Source organism: Pempheris klunzingeri, chromosome 18, assembly GCF_042242105.1.
Source record: "Pempheris klunzingeri isolate RE-2024b chromosome 18, fPemKlu1.hap1, whole genome shotgun sequence".
NCBI lineage: Eukaryota > Metazoa > Chordata > Actinopteri > Acropomatiformes > Pempheridae > Pempheris > Pempheris klunzingeri.
In genome coordinates, this window is record NC_092029.1 from 1,428,926 (window position 1) to 1,454,484 (window position 25,559).

General features: G+C 44.5%; 1 protein-coding gene and 1 pseudogene across 1 annotated transcript; one reads left to right on the top strand and one right to left on the bottom strand.

The window, feature by feature from the left end:
- The first annotated feature begins 3,372 nt into the window (after positions 1-3,372).
- Positions 3,373-13,680, top strand: LOC139217588 (NACHT, LRR and PYD domains-containing protein 3-like; annotated as a pseudogene).
- Positions 13,681-18,786: 5,106 nt separating this feature from the next.
- Positions 18,787-24,658, bottom strand: LOC139217614 (galectin-8-like). The gene is made up of 9 exons (XM_070848984.1): positions 24,503-24,658; positions 23,685-23,773; positions 23,275-23,485; positions 22,219-22,338; positions 22,062-22,112; positions 21,585-21,611; positions 20,777-20,865; positions 19,918-20,083; positions 18,787-19,454 (listed from the first exon to the last, which is right to left on the bottom strand). Exons 1-9 carry the CDS (start codon positions 24,539-24,541, stop codon positions 19,305-19,307), a joined length of 942 nt encoding a protein of 313 aa, XP_070705085.1. The 5' UTR covers positions 24,542-24,658; the 3' UTR covers positions 18,787-19,304.
- Between the last annotated feature and the right edge of the window lie 901 nt (positions 24,659-25,559).

The following is a 25,559-nucleotide window of genomic DNA, read 5'->3' on the forward strand; positions in this document are numbered from 1 at the left end:
TACACCTGATGTTACACTGTGATAACTGCTACACCTGATGTGATAACTGCTACACCTGATGTGATAACTGCTACACCTGATGTTACACTGTGATAACTGCTACACCTGATGCTCGCTGCGATAACTGCTACACCTGATGTTACACTGTGATAACTGCTACACCTGATGTTGCACTGTGATAACTGCTACACCTGATGTTACACTGTGATAACTGCTACACCTGATGCTCGCTGTGATAACTGCTACACCTGATGTTACACTGTGATAACTGCTACACCTGCTGTTACACTGTGATAACTGCTACACCTGATGTTACACTGTGATAACTGCTACACCTGATGCTCGCTGTGATAACTGCTACACCTGATGTTGCACTGTGATAACTTCTACACCTGATGTTACACTGTGATAACTGCTACACCTGCTGTTACACTGTGATAACTGCTACACCTGATGTTACACTGTGATAACTGCTACACCTGATGTGATAACTGCTATACCTGATGTGATAACTTCTACACCTGATGTTACACTGTGATAACTGCTACACCTGCTGTTACACTGTGATAACTGCTACACCTGATGTTACACTGTGATAACTGCTACACCTGATGTGATAACTGCTACACCTGATGTGATAACTGCTACACCTGATGTTGCACTATGATAACTGCTACACCTGATGTTGCACTGTGATAAGTGCTACACCTGATGTTACACTGTGATAACTGCTACACCTGATGTTGCACTGTGATAACTGCTACACCTGATGTTACACTGTGATAACTGCTACACCTGATGTTATACTGTGATAACTGCTACACCTGATGTTACACTGTGATAACTGCTACACCTGATGCTCGCTGTGATAACTGCTACACCTGATGTTGCACTGTGATAACTGCTACACCTGATGTCACACTGTGATAACTGCTACACCTGATGTTACACTATGATAACTGCTACACCTGATGTTACACTGTGATAACTGCTACACCTGATGCTCACTGTGATAACTGCTACACCTGATGTTACACTGTGATAACTGCTACACCTGATGTTGCACTGTGATAACTGCTACACCTGATGTTACACTGTGATAACTGCTACACCTGATGCTCACTGTGATAACTGCTACACCTGATGTTACACTGTGATAACTGCTACACCTGCTGTTACACTGTGATAACTGCTACACCTGATGTTACACTGTGATAACTGCTACACCTGATGCTCGCTGTGATAACTGCTACACCTGATGTTACACTGTGATAACTGCTACACCTGATGCTCGCTGTGATAACTGCTACACCTGATGTTGCACTGTGATAACTGCTACACCTGATGTCACACTGTGATAACTGCTACACCTGATGTCGCACTGTGATAACTGCTACACCTGATGTTGCACTGTGATAACTGCTACACCTGATGCTCGCTGTGATAACTGCTACACCTGATGTTACACTGTGATAACTGCTACACCTGATGCTCGCTGTGATAACTGCTACACCTGATGTTACACTGTGATAACTGCTACACCTGCTGTTACACTGTGATAACTGCTACACCTGATGTTACACTGTGATAACTGCTACACCTGATGCTCGCTGTGATAACTGCTACACCTGATGTTGCACTGTGATAACTTCTACACCTGATGTTACACTGTGATAACTGCTACACCTGCTGTTACACTGTGATAACTGCTACACATGATGTTACACTGTGATAACTGCTACACCTGATGTTACACTGTGATAACTGCTACACCTGATGTGATAACTGCTACACCTGATGTTACACTGTGATAACTGCTACACCTGATGCTCGCTGTGATAACTGCTACACCTGATGTTACACTGTGATAACTGCTACACCTGATGCTCGCTGTGATAACTGCTACACCTGATGTTACACTGTGATAACTGCTACACCTGATGTTACACTGTGATAACTGCTACACCTGATGCTCGCTGTGATAACTGCTACACCTGATGTTACACTGTGATAACTGCTACACCTGATGCTCGCTGTGATAACTGCTACACCTGATGTTGCACTGTGATAACTGCTACACCTGATGTCACACTGTGATAACTGCTACACCTGATGTCGCACTGTGATAACTGCTACACCTGATGTTGCACTGTGATAACTGCTACACCTGATGCTCGCTGTGATAACTGCTACACCTGATGTTACACTGTGATAACTGCTACACCTGATGCTCGCTGTGATAACTGCTACACCTGATGTTACACTGTGATAACTGCTACACCTGCTGTTACACTGTGATAACTGCTACACCTGATGTTACACTGTGATAACTGCTACACCTGATGCTCGCTGTGATAACTGCTACACCTGATGTTGCACTGTGATAACTTCTACACCTGATGTTACACTGTGATAACTGCTACACCTGCTGTTACACTGTGATAACTGCTACACATGATGTTACACTGTGATAACTGCTACACCTGATGTTACACTGTGATAACTGCTACACCTGATGTGATAACTGCTACACCTGATGTTACACTGTGATAACTGCTACACCTGATGCTCGCTGTGATAACTGCTACACCTGATGTTACACTGTGATAACTGCTACACCTGATGCTCGCTGTGATAACTGCTACACCTGATGTTACACTGTGATAACTGCTACACCTGATGCTGCTTCATGTCATGACATGTCATTTCCTGTTCTTCTCTTCTTTTTTTTCTTCCCTGTGCTCCGGACACTTTCAGTCGTTTTGACATGTTTACAATGTTCTCTGGGGTCACATCCATAAATTCACCCCTCCCCCCACAGAGAGGGAGCAGGTAACGATCAGCCAGAGGGGGGGGGGCTTTACATTTAAATCAATGTGAGCTTTTCCATTTTAAGGGTTAATAGTAATAACTAGTTTTAATATAATTATATTTAAGGTATTTTTTTCCCCTTTTGTGGCGCCCCCTGGAGGCCACGGCGCCCTAAGCATTTGCCAATATTGCCTATTGGGAGAGCCGGCCATGGACACCAATGATAACATGTTCTATAAATGCATATATTTATAGGCTTTGGATAGTTGCTGTGCAGTTGCTGTGTAGAAATGGTCTGACAGAGTGCAGAGAACAGCTTGATGCAGCAGTGGCATACAGAGGAATCAGGAAAGGAGACAGTGAGGAGTGTTTAGAAGGAGTGAATGAGTATTTTTTCTTTGACACAATACCAAGAAAGCATTCTCTGCTTTTCCAGCCTCTGTCAGGTAAAGGACAGGAAACTTTTTTCAACTCCGACGTAAAGAGGGTGCGTCCTCAGATCACATGCACAGAGACACACTGACGAGGAAGGAATGAGCAGCTTCCTCTTTCTCTGTGTTTCCTGCACACATGAAGGTTGAAGGTTGAAAGCGTCTGCAAGTCGACCTGAAGTCACTTCACCAGGTAAGAAACGTACCAGAGGAATGTGTAACTGTTTGATCATCAGGATCACTGTTTGACTCAACTGTGGAGAGGTTTTCTTGATGCTTAACAAATGATCTGGAAATATCCATTTGGTGCGACTGATTTATTGTGTAATTTTATACACTTCCGGCAGCCTGTTGCAGCAGCTCCCGCTAAATGTTGGTGTTTTCTTCTTTGTTATTGATTTTTGCACTGGTTGGCATTGTTTGGCATTACTTCTACATCATGAATGTACATGTTATATGTTATTATTAGTAGTAGTAGTGGTATTATTATTATTATTATACATCATTTTTTATACATACTTTATATATATTTATATTTTTACTTTGTGTTTGAAGTTTATTCTTATTCTTTTGGAGCTGTGTGTAACAAAAAGCAATTTCCCCCTGGGGATTATTAAAGGAATTCTGATTCTGATTCTGATCATGAAGTTCTGGAGGAGTGTGGGAGCATTGTTTACACTTGTGAACAGCTGATGGCGTTACGGCAACCAGCGCTGCTGCTGCTGCTGCCTGGAGCGAGGCTGCACATCCCCGAGGAGCTCCGGAGGAAACGCCGGGGCTGCAGGGCTGGAGCCAAGCTCATGGCAAAGAAGAGGAAATACAAAAGAGAGTTCACCTGTGCCATTATTGTTGCTGTTTACATCCCGCTGTCAGCTGACGTGGGGGTTGCTATGGACACTCTCCACTCCACTGTGGTAAAACTCCAGAAGCAGCACCCAAATGCCTCCAACCCCACAGACACACCAACACCATCCAGCCTTTCCTGCTGAGGGAGAAGCTGCAGGTGATGAGTGTGGACGCTCCCACCGTCTCCTGGATCACCGACTACCTGACAAACAGGCAGCGCTCCGTCTGATGTGGTGGTCAGTGGTACAGGAGCTCCACAGGGAACTGTGCTGTCTCCTGTTCTGTTCACCTTGTACACCTCAGATTTTAAACACAACTCCGAGTCGTGTCACTTACAGAAGTTTTCTGATGACGCAGCAGTTGTAGGGTGTATAAGAGGTGGAGGGTACGGAGGAGTACGGGGCTCTGGTGGGTGATTTTGTGGAATGGTCTGGTCGGAATCACCTGCATCTCAACGTGGCAAAGACCAGGGAGATGGTGATCGACTTCAGGAAGAAGAGGACGGCTACACAGCCCCTGAACCTCCTGGGAGAGGACATTGTCACCGTGGAAGAGTACAAGTACCTGGGCATCCACACTGACAACGGACTGGAGGACGAACACTGACGCTGTGTACAAGAAGGGGATGAGCCGCCTCTACTTTCTGAGGAAGCTCAGATCCTTCAACGTGTGCAGCAAGATGCTGGAGATCTTCTCCCAGTCTGTTGTAGGCAGCGCCCTGTACTGGGCAGTGGTCTGTTGGGGGAGCAGCATCAGAGCCGGCGACACCAACACACAGAATTAATTAACTGACAGAAACTGATCAAGCTCTGTGACTGGCTGCAAACCGGACACTTTTGAAGTGGTGGTGGAAAGAAGGACCACGAACAAACCTGACCATCACTTCACCCACTACTGGACAGACAGCGGAGCAGCTTCTCAAACAGATTGGTTCAGCTCCGCTGTCACAAGGACGGATACAGGAAATCTTTTCTGCCATTTTCTTAACATTGATTATCAACCTGTGCTTTCATGAAATGTTAAAATTATAAACTGCAGTATCTTAAAACAATCTTTTGTATCTTGACAGAGAGGCCAGATGGCGACACCTCAACAGGTCCTCTTGGGAACTTTGGAGGATTTGGGAGCCGAGGATTTTAAAAAATTCAAGTGGTACCTGCAGCAGAAAGGAGTCCTGGAAGGCTTCTCACCAATCCCAAAGAGTCGACTGGAGGATGCAGACAGGATGGACACAGTGGATCAGATGGTGAAGACCTACTGTATAAACACCATCAAAGTGACCAGAATGGTTTTGATTTTGATGAATCAGAATGATCTACTGAAGAATTTACCAAACACCATCTCAGAACCTACAGGTAGGTCATTAAAAAGGGATATGACAATGTAAGATATTGTAATTTACATTTTGATGACTCATGTTTTCCCTGCCATCCTCTGAATTGTGTCTCATTTTAATTCATTCAGAGATTCTTTCCAAGTGCCAGCATAAACTCAAATCCAACCTGAAGAAGAGGTTTCAATATGTGTTCGAGAAAATCACAAAAGCAGGAAATTCAAAACTTCTACATGAGATCTACACTGAGATCTACATCATGATGGAAGACACAGGAGAGGTCAACATGGAACATGAGATCAGACAGGTTGAAACAGCATCTTGGAAACCTGCAACAGTAGAAACAACCATCAGCTGTGAGGACGTGTTCAAAGCCTCAGATGGAAGAGAGGAACCAGTCAGAACAGTGATGACAAAGGGAGTGGCTGGCATCGGGAAAACAGTCTTAACGCAGAAGTTCACTCTGGACTGGGCTGAAGACAAAGCCAACCAGGACATACAGTTCATGTTTCCTTTCACCTTCAGACAGCTGAATGTGCTGAAAGAGGAAAAGTGCAGCTTGGTGGAACTTGTTCATCGATTCTGTAGTGAAACCAAAGATGCAGGAATCTGCAGGTTTGAAGAGTTCCAGGTCGTCTTCATCTTCGACGGTCTGGACGAGTGTCGACTTCCTCTGGACTTCATCAACAATGAGACCCTGACTGATGTGACAGAGTCCACCTCAGTGGATGTGCTGCTGACAAACCTCATCAGGGGGAATCTGCTTCCCTCTGCTCGCCTCTGGATAACCACACGACCTGCAGCAGCCAATCAGATCCCTGCTGAGTGTGTTGGCATGGTGACAGAGGTCAGAGGGTTCACTGACCCTCAGAAGGAGGAGTACTTCAGGAAGAGGTTCAGAGATGAGGAGCAGGCCGACAGAATCATCTCCCACATCAAGAAGTCCCGAAGCCTCCACATCATGTGCCACATCCCGATCTTCTGCTGGATCACTGCTACGGTTCTGGAGATTCTGCTGAAGAACCCAAAGGGAGGAGAGCTGCCCAAGACCCTGACTAAGATGTACATCCACTTCCTGGTGGTCCAGTCCAAAGTTAAAAATGTCAAATATCACGGCAAATCTGAGACAGATCCACATTGGAGTCCAGAGAGTAAGAAGATGATCGAGTCTCTGGGAAAACTGGCGTTTGAGCAGCTGCAGAAAGGGAACCTGATCTTCTATGAATCAGACCTGACAGTGTGGTGCGGCATCGATATCAGAGAAGCCTCTAAGTACTCAGGAGTGTTCACAGAGGTCTTCAAAGAGGAGAGTGAACTGTACCAGGACAAGGTGTTCTGCTTCGTCCACCTGAGCATTCAGGAGTTTCTGGCTGCTCTTCATGTCCATCTGACCTTCATCAAGTCTGGAGTCAATCTGCTGTCAGAGACAGGATGGTGGTCTAAACTATTTAGAGACACATCTAAAGCCACACATTTCTACCAGAGTGCAGTAAAAAAGGCCTTACAAAGTCCAAATGGACACCTGGATTTGTTCCTCCGCTTCCTGTTGGGTCTTTCACTGCAGACCAATCAGAATCTCCTACGAGGTCTGCTGACTCAGACAAGAAGTAGCTCAGAGACCAATCAGGAAACTGTCAGATACATCAAGGAGAAGATCAACAAGGATTTGTCTCCAGAGAGAAGCATCAACCTGTTCCACTGTCTGAATGAGCTGAATGATCGTTCTCTAGTGGAGGAGGTCCAACAGTTCCTGAGATCAGGAAGTCTCTCCACAGATAAACTGTCTCCTGCTCAGTGGTCAGCTCTGGTCTTCATCTTACTGTCATCAGAAGAAGATCTGGACGTGTTTGAGCTGAAGAAATACTCTGCTTCAGAGGAGGCTCTTCTGAGGCTGCTGCCAGTGGTCAGAGCCTCCAGCAAAGCTCTGTAGGTGGATGGATCACCGCAAGAATCAATATAATCCAATAAGTTTAAAGATCTGAAGTAAAACATTTTGGTTGTGGTATTTCTGATTCTTCCTCAGGCTGAGTGGCTGTAATCTCTCTGAGAGAAGCTGTGCAGCTCTGTCCTCAGTTCTCAGCTCCCAGTCCTCCAGTCTGACAGAGCTGGACCTGAGTGATAACAACCTGAAGGATGCAGGAGTGAAGCTCCTGTCTTTTGGACTGGGGAGTCCACACTGCACACTGGAAGCTCTCAGGTCAGAGATCAGCTGTTTATCAGTTGATTAAAACTTTGGTTTACACTCAAGTTAATGTTAATGACTCCACATCTGAGGGATCATTCTTCACATATAACTCTCTGAAAAATGGCATCAAACAAACAGAACAGGAAAGGAGTTGCAACGTGTAACTCGGAATAGTTTCTATTGGTTTGTATAACTGCATCAGTGGAGGCTCTTCTGAGGCTGCTGCCAGTGGTCAGAGCCTCCAGCAAAGCTCTGTAGGTGGATGAATCACTAGATATATTCATTTCTAGACTTTATATTTCATGAAGAAGAAAGTCTACCATTGTGTTTATCACTGTCTCTTCCTCAGGCTGAGTGGCTGTAACCTCTCTGAGAGAAGCTGTGCAGCTCTGTCCTCAGTTCTCAGCTCCCAGTCCTCCAGTCTGAGAGAGCTGGACCTGAGTAACAACAACCTGAAGGATTCAGGACTGAAGCTCCTGTCTGCTGGACTGGGGAGTCCACACTGTCCACTGAAGACTTTCAGGTCAGAGATCAGCTGTTTGTTATCAGCTGATTAAAACGTTGGTTTACACTCAGGTTAATGTTGATGAGAAGACTCCACATCTGAGGGATCATTCTTCTCATAGAACTCTCTGAAAAATGGTACCAAACAAACAGAACAGGAAAGGAGTTGTAACTGTAACTCTGAATAGTTTCTATTGGTTTGTATAACTGCATCAGTGTTCTTGTGTGTCTTTCTGTTTTTGATGTATGTCTATGAGCCAGCGACTTAGTAGATACTAACTTGTTCTCATTACCAGGTCGTCAAAGACACGTCCCTCAGCGTCTGGTACTGAGGCGCAAGGCACCCTTCAGCTGCAGCATTAGATGTTCAGAAACATTCTTCACTCCCATGTCATCAAATGCTGACCTCTGTTTAGCTTCTGTATGAGATTCACAGGACTCTGACCTCGCCACAGGTCTACTGGACCTTCATCATGAGGCAAGAATGATGAACACCTGGTTAAAAGATGGTTTGGGTGAAACTGTGTCCTGGCTGAAAGTTCAGTGTCTGACCGATTCATCCATCCATCCATCCAATTTGACCCCCTTCCTTTGCAGACTTTCTCACTATTTACACTACATTGCCCTCTAGCGTCTCGCACAGACACTTCAGGGTGCCTTGTTAGTTGGTATCAGACACAAAAGGAGTCAACAAAACGACAATATTTGATGAGCTGGCAATGAGAACAGTCAGGTGTCGATTTTCTTGCAGTTCTTTTTTCATTGAGAAATTGTACCAACTCTTTCCTGATTCCAGGCTGTCAGGCTGTCTGGTCACTGAGGAAGGCTGTGCTGCTCTGGCCTCAGCTCTGAGCTCCAACCCCTCTCATCTGACAGAGATGGACCTGAGTAACAACGACCTGAAGGATTCAGGACTGAAGCTCCTGTCTGCTAGACTGGGGAGTCCACACTGTCCACTGAAGACTTTCAGGTCAGAGATCAGGTGTTTGTTATCAGTTGATTAAAACGTTAGTTTACACTCAGGTTAATGTTGATGACTCCACATCTGAGGGATCATTCTTCTCCTAAAGCTCTCTGAAAAATAGTATCAAACAAACAGAACAGTAAAGGAGTTGTAACTGTAACTCTGAATACTCTACATTGGTTTGTATAACTGCATCACTGTTTGTGTGTGGCTTTTTGTTTTTGATGTATGTCTATGAGCCAGCGACTCAGTAGATACCAACTTGTTCTCATTACCAGGTCGTCAAAGACACGTCCCTCAGCGTCTGGTACTGACGCACAAGGCACCCTTCAGCTGCAGCGTTAGATGTTCAGAAACACTGATCTGGCCCTTCACTCCAAACATTTCTCACTCCCATGTCATCAAATGCTGACCTCTGTTTAGCTTCTGTATGAGATTCACAGGACTCTGACCTCGCCACAGGTCTACTGGACCTTCATCATGAGGCAAGAATGATGAACACCTGGTTAAAAGATGGTTTGGGTGAAACTGTGTCCTGGCTGAAAGTTCAGTGTCTGACGGATTCATCCATCCATCTATTCATCCATCCATCCATCCATCCAATCTGACCCCCTTCCTTTGCAGACTTTCTCACTATTTACACTACATTGCCCTCTAGCGTCTCGCACAGACACTTCAAGGTGCCTTGTTAGTTGGTATCAGACACAAAAGGGGTCGACAAAATGGCCATATTTAATGAGCTGGTAATGATAACAGTCTGAGAATAGGTGTAGATTTTCATGCAGTTCTTTTTTCATAGAGAAATTGTACCAACTCTTTCCTGATTCCAGGCTGTCAGGCTGTCTGGTCACTGAGGAAGGCTGTGCTGCTCTGGCCTCAGCTCTGAGCTCCAACCCCTCCCATCTGATAGAGATGGACCTGAGTAACAACGACCTGAAGGATTCAGGAGTGAAGTTCCTCTGTGCTGGATTGGAGCATCCATACTGTACACTGGAGACTTTCAGGTCAGAGTTCAGCCACATATCAAAAGGCCTTTTAAATACTGCTTTACTTTCACGTCAGTGTTAAAGAAATACGGAACTTCTTAAAGACTGTCCTGATAACATGAGTGCAGCTGTGACTTGGTTGTTAAAACAGGTTGATGGTTTCATCAGTGACTCTTGCTACATATCAAAGATGCTTATTTCATTATTCCTAAGTCTGTTCTGTCCTTGAATCCTTGAGATATCTTAGATTTCTGAAGCTGATTGATGGGGAACTTTTCAAACTAACGAAATGAAAACATGAAGACTATCATTAAGTTGTGTCTTTGTGTTGATGACTGGTACTTGACCATTTTGAAAACTAATTCCATGCTGTCATTTATGATTATTCTTCTTATAAAATGATCTTAAACATGGTGTCCAAAAGCTAATGGAACGGCTGGACACCAATCATCTCCAATAATCTTTATTAGTTGAAATGAAGCCGTCACAATTATGAGTTTCCGGCTTTTCCAATCTGTTTTTTTAGGCATGTCTGCAAGATAGAGTAGGTGTAGATTTTGTGATATTTTTCCTGATTCCAGGCTGTCGTTCTGTCTGGTCACTGAGGAAGGCTGTGCTGCTCTGGCCTCAGCTCTGAGCTCCAACCCCTCCCATCTGAGAGAGCTGGACCTGAGCTACAACCATCCAGGAGACTCAGGACTGAAGCTGCTGTCTGCTGGACTGGATGATCCACAGTGGAGACTGGACACTCTCAGGTATGAACAGAGCTAAAACCTGGTGTTCGTGCTCTCAACAATCTGTGTGTGAATATGTAATCTATACATATAAAACACCTTCCACAAATACAGAAAAAGATTTGTAAACTTAAATATTTTGCCAATATAACATGGATCAGAAAACATAAATTCCAGAAATAAAAACAATATAATTCAAAAGTAGTGTAACAAGTAGTTTAACACATTACTCTACACAGGCAGTAAGATTGTAAAGAAACTTATTACTTTCAAATGAAAGTATCATGAAATATTTTACATTTTGTAAGTAACTTTCCCAACATTGACACAGCAGACGTTGCATGCTGGGATTCTTGTGTTTGAGGCTTGTGTGAAGAAGTTATTCTGACTAACGGCACAGTAGCTGTTTGCTCACCTGCTGTCGCTGCTGCAGCTTCCAGTCCTCACTAGATACTGAAGGTTAAACATGAAGATAAGGGAGGGAAAGACGTCCAGCTTCCTTGTGCTGCTGCGTCAGAAGCAGAAGTATTTCTGAAGAAGCAGCACAAGCCCACGAGCATCCTCAGACAGAAGTGTGTGTGCTAGAAAGTCTCCAGAACAAATGAACACACACTAATAATCAGCGTCACATTAACATGATTAAACACTGAACGCATCATTTATCGCTGGTTGTTTTCTCATCAGCTCGTAGAGACGGCGTGCTCTTACTTTGGTGGGACGTTTGTCTGAAATTCAAGGATTCACAAATATCTGTTTGAAAGTTGTAGATGTTGGGAAGACGTTCACAAACGCTTTTCATTTCTCTGTAGATTCATTTGATATATTCACAGGTTTTATTGTGGAAGTTGTTCTTTATTTGCAGAACATGTTCAGTAATAATACTGAGACAAACCATCTCTATAGAAATGTTCTTGTTTTCATCCTCTGACTGTTTCTTCCTGCAGGATGGACCACGGTGGAGAACACAGGCTGAAACCTGTTCCGTGGAAGTGTGAGTGTGGATTCAGACTCATTCATGAGAACAGAGCAGCTCACAATCTGATGTTTAAAGATATTTACAGACTCCACACTGCAGCCTTCTAGTCAGCTACAGATGACAACCTGTCACTTTGTTTCTTTGACTTATGAACATTTAATAAATATAGATGCAATTAATCGTCTTTATCAATCAACCTTTCTTTATATAGAGCTAATTCATAACCAGTGTTGTGACTGATACTGATCAATATGACTGGTACTGATCAATGTGACTGATCCTGATCAATATGGTAACAGTGAAAAACACGACAGTTAATATGTGAATAATTATAACAGGACTAATATCAGTAAAAAGATCCTCAGCAGTGATTCATGAAGTCAGAGAACCACAGCAGGAGAACCAGGACCTTTGGATCCTGGTCCTGGTTCGCGCGCGCGTCTCAACAGCGGCGGACGGACGGGGGCGCCACTCGGGGATGCAAATTATTACCGGCTTGCAGCAGCGCCCCTCCAGCAGCCGGCGCTCTAGGCGACCGCCTATATGGCCTATGCCTAGAGCCGGCCCTGGTTCTATGTTCTCTGTGGTGGTCGGATCACAGAAGGTGTCCTGACATTTAAATATGATGTAATCAGCCCCACAAACTGTCATCAGTCATTGATCACCAGATCTTCTGCATCAGCTGAGTCCTGAGCCGTGACTGAGCAGAACCGGTTCATGCAGTGTAGAAGAAGAAGAAGGAGGCTCCAGCTGCTCGACCCTGAATAAACTAAAGTCAAAGCCAACAGTTGGATCAGCTGATAACCTGCTGCTGTTTGGTGTCTTCTTCTCTCCATCAGATTCCTGTGAACTCTCAGTGGACACAAACACAGTGAACGGAAGGCTCAAACTGTCTGACAACAACAGGACGGTGACACTGGTGGAGGAGGAGGAGGAGCTACAGCCATATCCTGATCATCCAGAGAGATTTAAGGACTACTGTCCTCAGCTGCTGTGCAGAGAAGGTCTGACTGGTCGCTGCTACTGGGAGGTGGAGTGGAGAGGAGAGGTGAATGTAGCTGTGAGTTACAGAGGAATCAAGAGGAGTGGAACCACTAAGGACTGCTGGTTTGGATTAAATGATCAGTCCTGGAGTCTGGAGTGTTCAGGTGGTGGTTACTCTGTCAGGCACAATAACAAAGAAACAACCTCCTCCTCCTCCTCCTCCGGTAGAGTAGGAGTGTACTTGGACTGTCCTGCCGGCTCTCTGTCCTTCTACAGAGTCTCCTCTGACTCACTGATCCACCTCCACACCTTCAGCACCACCTTCACTCAGCCTCTGTATGCTGGCTTTGGCTTTTGGTGGCCTGGTTCCTCAGTGTCTCTGTGTTCTCCATAGGAGGGAGAGTCTCCTCCTGTTTCCAGAAACACTCTCAGTATGACCAGCTGATCACTGTGATCACACAAACAACTGAATCTGATCAAGTTACTGTTTCTCTCCTGTCACTTTAGAGCTCTTCTCTGTTGTTTGACGGTCCCACGTTCTGCTCATCTCCAGGTTTCTACTCGTATCTGGATCTCCTCCTAGAACACGTTTACATGGTTTTGGGACCTTTGAGGACACTTTCAGTTACTCAGGTGTGCAGATGGCAGCAGCAACGATCAAATGTGATTAACGGGAGCTGCTCGTTTTGCTTATTTTGGTTTGAAAGAGTTTTAAAATGTGAGTCTGAGAGCTTCTCTTCAAACTGACTGTGTTCACCTTTCAGTGTTCTGCCTGCAGGAACAGAAATCTCCCCGTCGTGGGACTGATAAAGAAATATCTTATCCTACAGAACACATTTATCATATCAAGGTGATGATTACTTCTTCAGGTGTAGAAATGTTTCAGCACTTTTCGTGTAAAGAGCTTAATACCTTTGTCTAATGCACGTGATGATGAATCTGATATGATGTTACTGTTCATATAGAAAATAAACCTGTGTTTGCTGTTTCCCAGTCATTGGATGGTTTGGATGGTTAAACACACCTGATCGGCCTGCTGGTGTGGATGATGTATAAATATGGCAGCTTTAATCAGACTTCAGCAGCAGGCAGAGAGTGTGCAGGCGTAACCACTTCGACACAGTAAAACATCGTCTTCCTCAATTAGAAAACCTTTAATATAACGGGAGAAAGTTCTATCAGAAATATACAACCTTTAATAACCAAATGAATGAAACTAAAGCTGGTACAATAAATCTTTTTTTCACATTCAGTAAATAATAATACATAAATATGAATTATTATCATATACATATATATTTATAGTATGAAACTAAATGTCTGTGAAGATTCTCAGTCATCCAGCTCATAGTTATTCCACAACTGGACTTGTCCAAGGAATTAAATCAAAGTCTGAAGTCACTAGAAGAAAGGTGTGCACACACAGCAAGATCTTATTCTGCATCATAACGGGCAAATATTTGTCCAAAATAAAAGCACCTCCAGTATTGATGTGGTCTGACTTTATGTGATCATTACTTAGTAAATAAATAGACCACATGGTTTTGACAAATGTGGAAGAAACTAAATATCTTGACAATACAATAATTATAATCATTATGATAATATAGAACATTATGACAATTTAATCAATCAATCTTTATTTATATCGTGCCACAGAGCTGTAGTTGTAGTTGTAGGAGGTGACTGCAAACTTTTGCTGGGTCCATTTGGATACTTCCTTGGGCCACGATGTACCCCAGGAATGAGACGGAAGAGGCATGGAACTCTGAGCACGTCATTAAGTTCAAGCTTGGCGAAGATGGAGCAGTTCAAAGGCAGACGAGATGGTAAATGGTCTGTATTTGTATAGCGCCTTTCTAGTGATTTCAACTACTCAAAGCGCTTTACATGACATCCTCATTCACCCATTCACACACACATTAGTACAGGAGGGATCTAATTAGGAGGAGACTATTCTTTCATACGCATTCACACACTGAAGCCATGCTTGATGGATCTCCCAGCAGGGGATGAGGAGGGGCGTATGCCTGCAGCCAGAGAGTCATTGACGTAGGTCTCCATGGCCTTTCTTTCTGGGGCAGATAAGGAGTACTAAAGTGAAGTAGTAGTAGAAGTGCCGGGTAGGAGGTCAATCGCACAATCATAGGGACGCAAAGACAATCTGGCAGTGAGTGAGTGGACCGGAGCTGCTTAAATGCTGGCTGGATGATGAGTGGAGATGAGACACAGCTGGGAGCAACAGGTGGAACTGATCAGTAGATGGGGGGGTGTGGCAAGGTGGTGAGAGAGACAGAGGTGAGAGGGAATCTCACAGCAGGCAGGAGAGCATGACTGAGTGCTTGTGGTCTACCAAACAAACAAATTTTCATTTGGGACCTCGCAGGTTTGACGAGTCTCGACGAGCAGGTCCATAGAACATAGCCAACATATCAGGGGTCAGGAGGATGAGGACCTTTCTTCCTCGTTTGCCTTTGATCTCAATTCTTTGGAAATACTTGCAAAGCTTCCTCACTAACTCGGACAGAGCGAGCTCGACATCCAGATGAGTGGACGAGGCTTCTCTCAGCGAGAAAGCATTCAGTGGCATCTTTGAAACTTCCCCTTCTCTTCTGCGGTTGAACAGTATGACTTCACACAGTGTTATTTTTGCCAGTTCTGACTCCAGAGTTGATGAAGGTCAGATGGACATGAAGAGCAGCCAGAAACTCCTGAATGCTCAGATGGACGAAGCAGAACACCTTGTCCTGGTACAGTCTGCTCTCCTCTCTAAAGATCTGTGTGAACACTCCTGAGTACTTAGAGGCTTCTCTGATATCGGTGCCGCACTCTGTCAGGTCTGATTCATAGAAGATCAGGTTCCCTTTCTGCAGCTGCTCAAACGCTAGTTTTCCCAGAGACTCGATCATCTTCCTGCTCTCTGGACTCCAGTGTGGATCTGTCTCAGATTTTCTATCATACTTGATGTTCTTCAGTTTGCTGAACCACCAGGAAGTGGATGTACATCTTAGTCAGGGTCTTGGGCAGCTCTCCTCCCTTTGGGTTCTTCAGCAGAACCTCCAGAACAGTAGCAGTGATCCAGCAGAAGACTGGGATGTGGCACATGATGTGGAGGCTTCGGGACGTCTTGATGTGGGAGATGATTCTGTCGGCCTGCTCCTCATCTCTGAATCTCTTCCTGAAGTACTCCTCCTTCTGAGGGTCGGTGAACCCTCTGACCTCTGTCACCATGCCAACACACTCAGCAGGGATCTGATTGGCTGCTGCAGGTCGTGTGGTTATCCAGAGGCGAGCAGAAGGAAGCAGATTCCCCCTGATGAGGTTTGTCAGCAGCACATCCACTGAGGTGGACTCTGTCACATCAGTCAGGGTCTCATTGTTGATGAAGTCCAGAGGAAGTCGACACTCGTCCAGACCGTCGAAGATGAAGACGACCTGGAACTCTTCAAACCTAAAGATTCCTGCGTCTTTGGTTTCACTAAAGAATCGATGAACAAGTTCCACCAAGCTGCACTTTTCCTCTTTCAGCACATTCAGCCTTCTGAAGGTGAAAGGAAACATGAACTGTATGTCCTGGTTGACTTTGTCTTCAGCCCAGTCCAGAGTGAACTTCTGCGTTAAGACTGTTTTCCCGATGCCGGCCACTCCCTTTGTCATCACTGTTCTGATTGGTTCCTCTGTTCCATCTGAGGCTTTGAAGACGTCCTCACATCTGATGGTTGTTTCTGGTCTGTCTGGTTTCCTGGAAGCTGCTTCAATCTGTCTGACTTCATGTTCATTGTTGACCTCTACAGCCCCCCCCTCTGTGATGTGGAGCTCTGTGTAGATCTGGTTCAGCAGCGTTGGGTTTCCTGCTTTGGCGACGCCCTCAAACACACTGAGTTTCCGCTGGCACGCACGAGCAGGAGTCTCTGAAAAACCACAGGTTGAATCAGTGGATCAAGTGGATGCAAATCTGATGGAAACATTTTATCATTGCTGTCGATCCCCAAAGACGTCACTGATGTGATACAAATATTTCCTCTATTCCTTCTCATCACCCTGTTGAAGATCTTAAAATCCTCTTACTTCTCTGCAGACGCTCAGCCAGCTTCTCCTGCTTCATTCCCCTCAGGAAGTCCACAGTGATCCTCAGAAATACCTCTCTGCTCCTCCTCTGCTCTTCATCTTCACTCTGACTGTCAAAGCTTTCTGAATAATCTGAACTTAAAACCTTCTGGAACCTTTTCAGCTTGTTTGTCACAAAACTGAAAATGTTCTTTTCAAGCAGCTGGAAAAAAGGAAAAATAACGATTACAATTCAATCCCAACTTGTTGAACACACCACTTTGAGGTTGACCACTTTTTATAAACCCATGTGTGGAAGTCTGTTTCCACCTAGAGGACCCTCAGGTTCGCTCAGTGCAACACATTGCATTCAGACTCCTAAAACTAGTATGTCATTGGCTGGTCAGGTCAGTACAGTCTAGATGGTCTAGGTGGTGTCATTCCTGCCTGTTTATTCGCTTCACTGTCTTCCAAATTAAGAACCGTTTAACTCGGTATCGTACCAAAGCAGGTCAAGCTCAGTCATGTGACTTTCTATTATGATGAAGTCAGCACCAAGTTAGTGTTTCACTAATATTCATGGCCTCAGCCTTCGTGCTTATTCAGTGGTACGATGTTTTCATCCATCGCTAATAATATATCATGTTGAATTTCCACTTTAATGCCACAGTGAAGTATTTTTATCCCGTTTAGCTGTTTTATCACAAACTCCACATCCAGTTCACCTGTACTCACAGTGTATTTGTAGCCCCCTCATGCTCGGACATGAATGGCTGATCTGACCTCCATGTTTAATGTGAAGGAGGGAGGTTTCTGTGTCTGTGTGAATATTGGGAGAGTTGTTCACAGCCAGACTAGTCAGTCATGCTGTTGTTTGTTTCCTTCGTGCCAAACCGACCCGATCGTACGCTGACCGAAAGGGAAATGTTTGGCAAAAAGTCTCTTGGGAGAACTGAAGTACTGATCTGTCTTTCCTCCATCTTTTTTCCTCCCTGTCTTGTGAGGGGCTCCAAACATTTCAGATGTGGCAATAGAGTTTCTTAATCATTGGAGATGAACCTCATCCTAAATAGAACAATGTTCAATAACATCCCAGAAACTCACTTATTTGGGAACCTTCAGACACGTTGTTTGGCTAAACACTGCTCCTCATCCCCTTTCCCTCGAGCCAAGATCATTGTAGACGATCTCGACTTCAACCACCTTTTATGTCACATCATTGAATTGTTATCATTTCATCCGTTGCAGTCATCAGTAGAGGCTGTGCTTGTTTCTCCACTCACCATAAATATGGAGTCCAGGTCTGTGTGATGCTGCAGCACAGATTCACCACTGGGAACATCTAAGTTATCCTGACATTTAAATCAGGCCTGAAAACATCACTGTTTGCTGCGGCTTTACGATCACAGAGCTTACCTGCTGACCTGCGATCTGGTTCTCTGCAGATCTCCCAGGTGGAGAACCCCTTCCATAGTGATGTTACGTGCTGTGATGATGCTTCGAAGCACGTTGAGAAATCCAGGAAGTCTTTTATGAAGTGCGTCACGAGGTTTGCAGTGTTGCCAACTCCTCAGTGAGGAAAGCAGCTATTGGCTATTTTCTAAAAGTTGCTAAATGGTGCCACCACCTAATTTGCATAATGTAAAAAATGTAAAAATAATGTAGCATGTAGTTGTAATGTGCGCTGTAGTAGAGAGAGGAATAACATAGTGGGAGACAAAAAGTAAGTAAAAGACAAATCAGCCACAAATTAACTTTCTTCTGTCACTTCTCAAAATAACCTCATGACTTAAATAGTTTGTCTAGACCCACATTACATAAATCAATTTTCTCCTGTATTGTTAAATGTTAGAATATCAAATTTAATCAAATGTAATGTCCTCGTCCGGGTTTGGGACCAGCAAAGTGTTGGTTTAGTTTCTAACCTCATGCTCCACTTAGGAGCCTCCAACAAGTCACAGTAAACATGAACCTTTTTCCATAACTATGATTCAAATGCAGTGATTTATTTCAGTGTGACAGCGAAGAAACATTTACATTTCCATCGTGCTCTGTGAGCCGGGACGGGATCAGGTGGATCAGGTGGATCAGGTGGATCAGGTGGATCAGGTGTCCTCGGTCTACAAACACTGACTGAACATCTTTGGGTTTGTTGGACTAAATAAGTACTTTAAAGACGTCACTTGGACTCTGGCACATTAGGGGCTGCATTCATCCCAAAGCTGTGCATCCACACTGAAGAAGCCGTTCACCTGATCCACAGCAGCTTCACAAGCTCACTTTATTTGATCTGGTTACAAGCAGATGTGCCAACACTCCCATGATGCATTCTGTTTCCTCCTCTCAACAGGAAGTAGCTAACGGTTAGAGACACTGCAGAAACATGAGACAGCAGTCTGTTGGACCTTCCTGAATGTCTGGTGCTTCTCTGTGATTACAAGGGATTACTGAGCAGTTCGTACATTCAGTCTGTAAAGGTCGTTTCTCATCAGTCCGTCACCGTTCAGGAGATCTTCACGTCCAGCAGCGTGACGTCTCCCAGAACCTCCAGCTGGGTGATGCGGCTCAGGTCCCGGACTCGGTATTTGTAGTCCAGCTGGTGGACCCCGTTGACGGCGACTCTGAAGTGCTGAGAGTCACACAGGACGATCATCTGCAGAGGAAACACACCCTCATTATCATCATCATCATCACACTGACTCTCATCCGTCTGTCCATCTCCTGCTCCCTCACTCATGAACCAGACTCCGGTGAACAATGTGAAGTGAAAACAGGCCTCGTTTCTTCTTCTGCTGCTTTAAATGTGTTTCTAACAGGATCAAACAGGCCGCGTTTCTCCATCCCAGATGAACCTCTGGTCGTCATGGTGTTAAAAACCCTCTGAGCGGCTGACGTCTGGCCTGGTGCCCCCCCATTAGAGAATAATACTGATGTGCTGCTGGAATATACCACTGACAGTCTGCAGGGGGGCTTTTATTGTGAAAACTGAGTGGATTCTCTTTGTGGTTTGTCTGTCTGACTTCCTGCCGCCTCCTCTGCTCTGAGCTGCTCCGTCAGAAACACACCAGAAGCAAACATTAAAAAGAGTAGGCGGCTGTCTGGTGGGGGTCCGGTACCTCAAAGTATTGTCCTGCAGTGAAGGGGAAGGAGGCCAGCGTTTTCTCCTCGGGGCCCCAGCTCTTCGACAGGAAGGAGTTTCTGACAAAGACCTCTTTCTTCAGACGAGGGTTCAGATGAAGAGCGATGTCGCTGCTGCTGGACACTCGCAGGTTCACACAGAAGCTGAAACACAGAAAACGGTGAAAACACATCAAGCAGAGAAATGAAACAGAAAAAAAACATCTGATGTCCTATGATGAACGTTTCCATTTGAATTCTTTGATCCATTCACTCATTTTTCTAGTTTTGTTATGGACCAACTTGAGATGAATGGGCCCATGTTACAGTCAGCAGTGCCGCTCTCTTGCATTGGACTGAGGGCTGTCGTTACACGAACCTGACTGTTGTATGTTGGGATGTAACGCAGAGATCAGCAGCAGATGGTTTGTTACACAGAACTGTGTGATTATCATGAACTAGCTGACAGGAGATTAGATGAACCATGAGGCAAACTTCTTTAGCAGCAGCCACTGTTGATTTCAGACAAACAGTTGCTTCTTCATGTGGTCGAACCTAAACGTCGCCCACAGCTTAAGGCTGATTGGTCCGAACCGCCGTAGTTCAGCCAAAAAACTTTGACCACGGCTCCATTAAGTCTCACATGACTCTGATCTTGTGAATCCAGCTGCCTCTCAAGCTAAAAACACACCAGTATGGGCACATTACAGATTTACTGACTGTTTTAAAACTTACTTCAAACTCGTCAGGGGTGAAAAAGGAGACAGACGTTTGAATCTGAAGCGTTGGCAGGAAGTTTGTGATCAAATCGATGGTGAGGCCAGTGAAGAGTCACTGGTGTGCTGAGGTGTTGTGTACCTGTGTGCACCCTCTCTGGTTTCTCCTTTAATGGTGATGCTGCGTCCGACACTCAGCGCTTTGAGCAGCTCACCTCTGAAGGGAACGCTCTGTAGGAAAACAAGGTTTCATCAGACAGAAGATCAAAACCTGATCCAGGTCTCAGACCAGCTGGACGGAGGGAAGACAAATAACTAGATGGTTGAAGACAGAAGGAAGAAATCATTTATTTTACTTCATTCTTTAACTGATCTGACTCTTAAAATCTAGAGTCCATTTTCCTGCTCTTACTTTTTAAAGTTTAAAAATGTTAAAAGCTTTTTAGGTTCTGCTGTTTCTGTAACCAAGCATCACTTTAAATGCACCAGATATAAAAGCAGTGATGATGAAGAGAGGAAGAAGGGATGATGGAAAAAGGGAGGAAGGAAGGGAAGCTGCACTTTGAGCAGGAAGGGAGTTCAGTTCAGTTCAGTTTTTTTAAAACTCTTAATTCAGAGACACAGTTTATACAGACAGTTCATGTGTGAGGGGGAATTCTCTGAAATGGGATTTATTTCTTCATTAAAGCAACAGACTTCAGAGACGTTGGAGAGTTTGGATGTTATTCTTGTATAAATCAGAAAATAAAGGTCTCTAATAGTTGTTTGAACTTTATTATCCAGGTAATTTGTCTGAATAGAGTGTGATGGTAGGCGACAGATATTTGGTTAAAACACTGTTAGTAGTCCGTAGAAATGCTGTTAGGAGACAATGGAGGAAGCAAACACCACTGACAATGTACTAAATCTAAATTATACGGCAGCACGTGACCAACAGCAGTAAAACTTACCAAGTCGCCTGAAGAGGACATTATTGGCTGGAGGATGAACAAATAAAAAATAATTAAAACTCCAACTGCAGTGAAAAAATAATTTTAAAACAGCAAACATTATATTTCTAATCTAATATCCTCTGTAGGAAATACTGGTGGTGTACCACAGGGCTCCACTTTAGGTCCTCTGTTGTTTTCTGTTTACATGCTTCTCACTCTGGACATTATTTGCCAAATCTATAATTTTATGCTGATGACACAGTACACAAGTACTGTCAGCTCACAACTGGTGATCATTTGAGCTCATCAAATGAGAAATATTACAGCAAAAGGTAAAAGATGTATAATCATGTGAAATAAACAAAGCTGTGACCTCCACAGTGGTGTTTCTACTTTCTAACAATAGTGTAATATTAAGGTCACTGCTCAAAGTGACTAAATCATTCATTGGTAAAAGTTAAACTTGATTCAAAACCTTCAGAGTCAGTTGCTTACGTTCATCTCTGAATCCAGGCTGGTTCGACTCGCTGCAGGAGAAACTGAACTCTGAAAACAACAGAACATCTCATTCGTCGTCATCACACCTTTGATCACATGAAGATAAAAACACAAACTTCTGCACACAGTTTGAACAGAATCTGCAGAGACTCACGGCGCTCGGCACGACGCCGACGGCTTCAACTTTGACCTTTCCAGATATGAGCAGGGTGTCGACCCGCTCCAGCTCCAGCCTGTGCTGATACTCCAACAGATGAGCTCCGTTCACCGCCACCTGCCGCACAGGTGCACAAGTACTGTCAGCTTCAGGTAGTACAAGAACACAAGTACTGTCAGCTTCAGGTAGTAAGTTTCAGGAGTGAGCAGACCACTCCTGAGGACCTTCTTCGAGACTGTGGTGGCATCTGTGGTCTCATATGCAGTGGTGTGTTGGGGAGGGGGGTGCTCTGAGCGGGACAAGAACAGGCTCAACAGACTAATTAAGAGAGCCGGCTCGGTCTGTGGCTGCCCCCTGGACCCCATAGAGGTGGTGGGAGAGAGGAGGACCTTGTCCAAACTGTCCTCCATCTTGGACAACACCTCCCACCCTCTGCATCAGACTGTGGGGGCCTTAAGCAGCTCCTTCAGTCACAGACTGATACACCCCAGGTGTAAGAAGGAGCGCTTCCGCAGGTCCTTCATCCCGACTGCAGTCAGACTGTACAATGCTGCATTATAGTCTGCTGCACCAACCACCACCACCACCTGAGCACTTTACTATAACATAAACTGTACAATAATTCTCACCCCACTTCACTTCACCCTGTTGTTGTTGTTGTTGTTGTTGTCTCTGTAATTACATTTTTTTGTGTACATAGGTTTTTACCACTGTATATATTATATTATATTCTGCTATTTAATTTTTCTAATTCTATTATATTCTGCTATTTAATTTTTCTAATTCTTAACTGTGTGCTTTTATTCTTTTTGTCTGTCCCTTTGAGCTGCTGTAACAGCAAAGTTTCCCCACTGAGGGATCAATAAACAAATATCTATCTATCTACAAGTACACAAGTACTCTGAGCTTCAGGTAGTACAAGTACACAAGTACTGTCAGCTTCAGGTAGTACAAGTACTGTCAGCTTCAGGTAGTACAAGTACACAAGTACTGTTGGCTTCAGGTAGTACAAGTATCAGTAGTACTCTGAGCTTCAGGCAGCTCGTCTCTCACCTTGAACTTGTCTTTCAGGACGAGGACGATGAGCTCGAACGGCGCCCCGGCAGCGAAGGGCATCTGGTGCAGGATCTCCTCTCGGCCCCAGCGCTCCTTCTGCAGCGAGTTACAGACGACGCACATCTTCCTCTGGAACCTCGGGTTGAAGTGAAACGCCACGTCGGCCCTCGGCTTCACGCTGCCGCCGCACGCGAGGTCTACCTGGAACCTGCAAGACAGTGCAGAGGGACGACAGGTGAAGGTTTAACGTGGCCCCGCCTCCAGAAAAATAAGAACCAAGTCAAGATCACAGATGTGTTGGGATCATCTGTCCAACCTTCAGACCTTCAGGTGTTTTCAATCACATGTATTGATGTTTGCAGGTGTACAACCAGGTGACTTAGAGAGTTTGAGTGACAGACTCTCACCTGTCAGCATCAGAGGGCACCGAGCCCTGAATGAGAAGCATCTCCCCTGGAACCAAACCGCCCAGGATCGTCCCAGCGAAGGGGATCATCTGTGGGGACAATAATCAATAATACTCATGAGCCTGAAAAGCTGTGTTCAGTCGTCTGTGACAGAAATTATTACCAATAATAAATAACTGTTAGCTGCAGCCCAACCTGCTGCAGTTCATTCTGTTCCACCACTTATTGATCTGACAGTACAGTTTGGTATCAGTTAGTTTGGATCAGTCACCAATAAGCTGATTTAAAGATTGTACAATAAAATAAGAACATTTCATTAAAACACTCATTCAGCTCTTCACTGAAGGCCTTTCTTCACATGGACTCTTTGTATTTCTGATACTTCCAAACTCCAGTATTAATCATGAATGTTTTAATATTTCCTCACGTATTGTCAAATGCTGTGCCGCAAAGTGACTTCATTTAAGACGGAACACGAACAATAAGGAGCCACTTTTTAATTCGGCTCCAAGCAGCGATGACAAAAACGAGCTCACGCGCAGATAAATACATATTATTAGTAGAATAATTAATGAAATAACAGTCTGCGGTCCGAACCCAAACTTTTAGAGGCACATTTTGCTGATATAAAATTATTTAGAGGATGAAATCTCCGCCCAAACCAGCGGGGATGCTGCTAAATGAGGGAAGTATTTTAGACATGATATCCATGAAAATGTCACATTAAATATTCTTTGCTTTGTTTCGCTACGATGCTCGTGAAGAAGTTAACATGTATATCCAATGAATTATTAAAAAAGGGCCGGTAGGAGTCTTACCGGGTTTAAAAACGTCTGTCTCGGGTTTGAAATCGACATTTTGGGGCAGAAAAGCTGCGATTTGAAGCTAGTTTGGACTTTTGTTTACTTCCTGCTTCAGCGCCAGAGAGGATGACGGTTACAAGGAAGAGACCCGGAAGAGACCCGGAAGAGTCAGGGAGGGAAAATACCGTCAGCACACGGACTCAAAATGTTTTCTGTCCGTCGGTGATCTTTCCTAAAAATCACCTGTTAGAAACATTACGTCATTTTTACCTTTCTCTGTGTAAACACGTATCATTAAATACAGGCGGCGGCGCGGATTGATGACGTAATGTCCTGATTGGCTGCGATGTTTTGGGCGGAGCTTCGGTCTCATGATCCCAATAATGGTTCATTCTATCCCACGAAACACAGAATAAAGACTAAACATTAGTCTTTAATCTTACAGGGTACATTTTAATCATAACTGTTAAATTTCATATAAATAAATAGACTCTGTCCAACCTTTATTTTTCCTGCTCTTGCTGGTGAAAGAGTCAGAGAATCATGTAGTTCTCCTACCTGTCCACTAGGTGGTGGACACCAGTGACTCTCACTGGTTTTCTGCCACAGGTTGGACCAGTTTTGACGTCACTGGTGTTTTTCAGACTTGGACTCTGAAGGTATGAGGGTGTGACGGCGTCCTCAGATCAGATGAACACAGACACCAGGACTGACGAGGAAGGAATGAGCAGCTTCTTCTCTCCCAGTGTTTCCTCATGAAGGTGGAAAGCGTCTGTCAGTCCACCTGAAGTCAGTTCAGCAGGTGAGGCATATCTTATATATAATTAATGGGCATATCTAAAGGCAGGGTATGCAACTTACTCGGTTTTGACACTGCTGTGTGCTCCGTCTCTCCACTTTAATTCAGGACAGACAAACTCTCTCTACCCAAACTTTAAAAATAAGCTTTGCTCTGCTCTGATTCATTCAGTCCCACTAATAACAGCAGGAACATTCAGAGAAACGGAGGCCTTCATTTCTGAGACTTCAACACAAGAAATCATTCAAAATAAACTAAAAAAATCTCAAACTC

Excerpts from the sequence above, each read along its gene's own strand:
- LOC139217614 (XM_070848984.1), bottom strand. The coding sequence starts at position 24,541 with ATGTCGATTTCAAACCCGAGACAGACGTTTTTAAACCCG. Across the intron at positions 23,774-24,502 it reads GACAGACGTTTTTAAACCCG|ATGATCCCCTTCGCTGGGAC; the intron begins GTAAGACTCCTA and ends TTGTCCCCACAG. Across the intron at positions 22,339-23,274 it reads TCCTGAAAGACAAGTTCAAG|GTGGCGGTGAACGGAGCTCA; the intron begins GTGAGAGACGAG and ends CCTGTGCGGCAG.